General features: G+C 39.2%; 1 protein-coding gene across 1 annotated transcript; it reads left to right on the forward strand.

Annotated features, from left to right (window-relative positions):
• The first annotated feature begins 1,521 nt into the window (after positions 1-1,521).
• LOC101639978 (olfactory receptor 4C5-like) lies at positions 1,522-2,460 on the forward strand. The gene has a single exon (XM_004708456.1). The coding sequence runs from the start codon at positions 1,522-1,524 to the stop codon at positions 2,458-2,460; it is 939 nt and encodes a 312-aa protein (XP_004708513.1).
• The last annotated feature ends 1,612 nt before the right edge of the window (positions 2,461-4,072 follow it).

Below are 4,072 nucleotides of genomic sequence, written 5' to 3' on the forward strand. Positions count from 1 at the left end.
TCTTGCAAATATAGGGAAAAACATAATTTGTATGACAATCACTGATTAGTAGCCATGGTAGAGAGAGGTCTTAGTCTTACTGAGCCTGACTTTTCATTCACAGAAAAGTTAAAAACCAGAACAGTGTCTAACAAATTGATTATGATCATGGAGGAAATAATAAAGAATATGGAGAAATTGAAGAATTTAATTATCACTAATATCTAAGTCTATATACTAATGGGAAAAATATATATATACAGCCATCCACACACTTCCAAACTGACACCTGAAAAGCATGCTCTGCCCAATTAATTATGGTGCTTGCTTTTTTCCACAATTTAAAACTCTGTTTTCTGGACAGAGGCAGAAGATAGTTCACAATCTTCCATAAAGTGACTTTTGAAATCTAAATGTGATATAAGTTGTATAAATTTGAAATAAATTTGGGGGTATATTTCATCCTATTTTCTAACTTATCAACTTCAGGTATCCTTTTTCTAAATGTGTTGGATAATTTATAATATTAAAGACAAAATATGCTAGTCTTACAAAATTCTGTTAGTATGTAGAATGATCTCATAAATCTAACTTCCACAGTAGCCTTAAACTTGTATTCCGTTCTGTTCATTTGGAAATATGACTAATTCCTAATTTGAAATTGAACTCACCTGGTGAGTTGTATTCTCCCTCTAACAAGTTTGCCTCAGCAGCATTCGTAATTACAAAAGGGCTGAGCTGAGAGGATTGTCATGAATTCAAGATCCTGCTCCTCTTGGTGGGTCCTTTGTTTAATTCCTGATTTTCTGTGGGAGAAAATATTAAGGCAATGGCTTGAATAGGGTCTACCCATTCATAGTCACATTAGGTGCCATGCATGTCAATGGCCATAGGTCACATGTGTGTTTTTAAGTCTATGTGTGATACTCTCTGTGAGTGTATATGTGCATGCTTTGGTGTGCATGTGTGTGTATGTGAGTAAATTCATTTGTCAATGACTGTGTATATGTGTGAGTGTGTGTGAAAATATGTGTATGAGTGTGTGGAAATACAGGTATGAGTTGTATTGGTGTATGTGTGGTGTGGCTGTATGTAGGTCTGTGGATGAGTGTGTGGATAGGTGTAAATGTGGGTATAGGGATGTGAATGTCCAAAAGTACGTGTACAAGAGGGCTCAGAACCAAACCAAACTCTCTTCCATTTAGTCCATGCTACCTCATAGCAACCCCCTGTGGGTTTCTGAGACTGTAACTGTTTTCAGGAGTACAAAACCTAGTCTTTCTGAAGAGCCACTGTGGTTTCAAACTGCCAGTCATGAGGATAGTAGCCCAATGAGTAACTACTCCACCACCAGGGTTCCTACATATCCATTGTGTGACCAAAAACATACTCCATCTGGACTTAGCTCGGGCTTTCCATGAGTCTTACCGGAAACAGATAACTCAGACTAAAATTATTCTGTCTAATTAGCATATATCTGTCATCATCACAATCCTTGTATTATTTGCAGGTAAACCAATATTCAAATGCCACGCTGGGTGCATGGCGAGAGAGAACAATGTGACAGAATTCATTCTGCTCGGCCTGACACAGGACCCGGATGTGCGGAGACTCCTCTTTGCTGTGTTCACAATCATCTACCTGCTCACCTTGGCAGGAAACCTACTCATTGTCCTGACTGTCACCAGCAGCCCATCCCTGGGATCCCCCATGTATTTTTTTCTGTCATTCCTGTCCATCACAGATGGAATCTTCACATCTACCATCGCGCCCAAAATGATAATTGACCTACTGGCTGAAAAGAAAACCATCTCCTTCCGTGCATGCATGACTCAGCTCTTCACAGAGCACTTCTTTGGAGGTGTTGAGATCCTTCTCCTCATGGTGATGGCTTATGACCGCTATGTGGCCATCTGCAAACCCCTGCACTATATGATCACAATGAATCGACACATGTGTGGTCTCCTGGTGGCCCTGGCCTGGGCTGGAGGACTGCTTCATGCTGTGATTCAAATGCTTTTTATAGTCTGGTTGCCCTTCTGTGGTCCCAATGTGATTGACCATTTTATGTGTGATCTTTTCCCTCTGCTAAAACTCGCTTGCATGGACACACACATCTTTGGACTCTTTGTTGCTGGCAACAGTGGACTGCTGTGTTTGCTCATTTTCTCTTTTCTGATCACCTCTTATGGCCTCATTCTTTGCTCCGTAAGAAGTCACAAGTCTGAAGGACAACAAAAGGCTCTTTCCACTTGTACATCCCATATTACTGTAGTCACCTTATTCTTTGTACCCTGTATATTTGTGTACTTTCGACCCACAATCACCTTGCCCATTGACAAAGCAGTGGCTGTGTTTTACGCTATGGTTATCCCCATGTTAAACCCTCTAATCTACACCCTCAGAAATGCAGAGGTGAAAAACGCGATGAGGAAGCTCTGGAGCCACAGAGTGATTTTAAGTAAAAATTCAAATGATTAGAGAACAATTCATGTTTAAGAACACACATGACTAATGACTTCAATCCTGGTTAGATGTCAAGCTATGTAGGCTTAAGTACATTTAGTTTGTGTTTATATCTGTTAACCTTAATAGCCCTTTTTTAATTCCAAAAACACCAAACGCTGATTAAATGACAACTGAAATCGTCTCCAGTTAAAAACTTTTTCCCATTAACAAATTATTGGTCAAAACCAAAATAAAACCAAACTCACGGTCATGGAGTCGATGCTGACTCATAGCTACACTCTAGGACAGGGTAGAACTGTGCCTGTGGGTTTCTAGGACTGTAACTCTTTACTGGAGAACAAAGCCTCATCTTTCTCCTGAGGAGCAGCTTTTGGTTTTGAACTGCTGACTTTGTGGTAAGCGGCCCAAAGTGTAACCACTATGGGATCAATGCTCCTGCTATTTGTCAAAGACACACTTATAATCAAAATTAAATTGTCACAATGTATTAAAAATTCACAGCATTATATATTCAGTAGAACAATTCTACAAAAATCTTCAAATATATACTTGCTAGGTCAATTAATTATTAACCTTTTTTGTTTCCTTTAGTTGTGTTATAATATCATCCATGTAATTAGGCAAAGTACTTAAATTATTTAAATAAAAAGCTTGATGCTATTTTGTTGAATATGAATATCTTTATTCTCAATGACTAAAGTCAAAGTAGAGTTCATAATGTGAAGGAAAGGAATCAATCAGAAGTGAACGGCTTTTGCAGAAGGACAGAGACACATTAATGCAGAACTCAACCTAAGCTAATATTAGGTGTTGCATAATTCCAAAAATTAGAAGGAGAAGAAGAACAAAAAAATCTAGTCACATCTCATTGATTCCAACTCATAGCTACACATACAGATGGAATGGAACTTCCATCATTTCAGAATCTAATTCTTTATGAGTTCAAGCAATCTCCTCTTGCCACCCAAACTCCTGGTATATCTCCAGACCACCACTTATCTACATTCTAGGCTCTGCTCAACATAAGTTATTTTCTCTTCCTAATATCAAGGAGGGATATGAAAAATCTCCCAAGTATAACCGAGATCAACCTTTCACATGATAGTCTAAAGTAGAAGATATTTTTAGAGCATTTTCTCTCAACGACACCCTTTATGATTCAAGCAGGGTGCAGTAGAGCACCAATGAAACACACATCATTTCTCTAGTTCTTGAATGCTTCCTCCCTCCCACTACCACGGCCCAGTTCTACCTTACAAATCTGGCTAGACTGGAGTACACACAATGCTACAGATAAGAGCTCTCAACACATGGAATTCAGGGCAGATAAAACCCTCAGGAACAGTAGTTGGAGTAGGTATCAGGAAGATAGGGGAATGGTGGGGTCAGGGTTGGAGAAAGGGAGAATTCATTCTAAGGTTGGATATATAGCCCAGCCCCCAAGGGGACAAGTAACAGAAATGTGGGTAAGGGAGACAATGGACAGTGTAAGACATGAAATAACAATAATAATATATCATTGATCAAGGAGTCATGAGAGTGGGGGAGGGAGGCAAAAAAGAGGAGCTGATGCCAAAGGCTCCAGTAGAAAGAAAATGTTTTGGAAATGTTGATTGCGACATAT

The sequence above is a fragment of the Echinops telfairi genome, unplaced genomic scaffold, assembly GCF_000313985.2.
Source record: "Echinops telfairi isolate 266 unplaced genomic scaffold, ASM31398v2 ScPeMD7_60;HRSCAF=208, whole genome shotgun sequence".
NCBI lineage: Eukaryota > Metazoa > Chordata > Mammalia > Afrosoricida > Tenrecidae > Echinops > Echinops telfairi.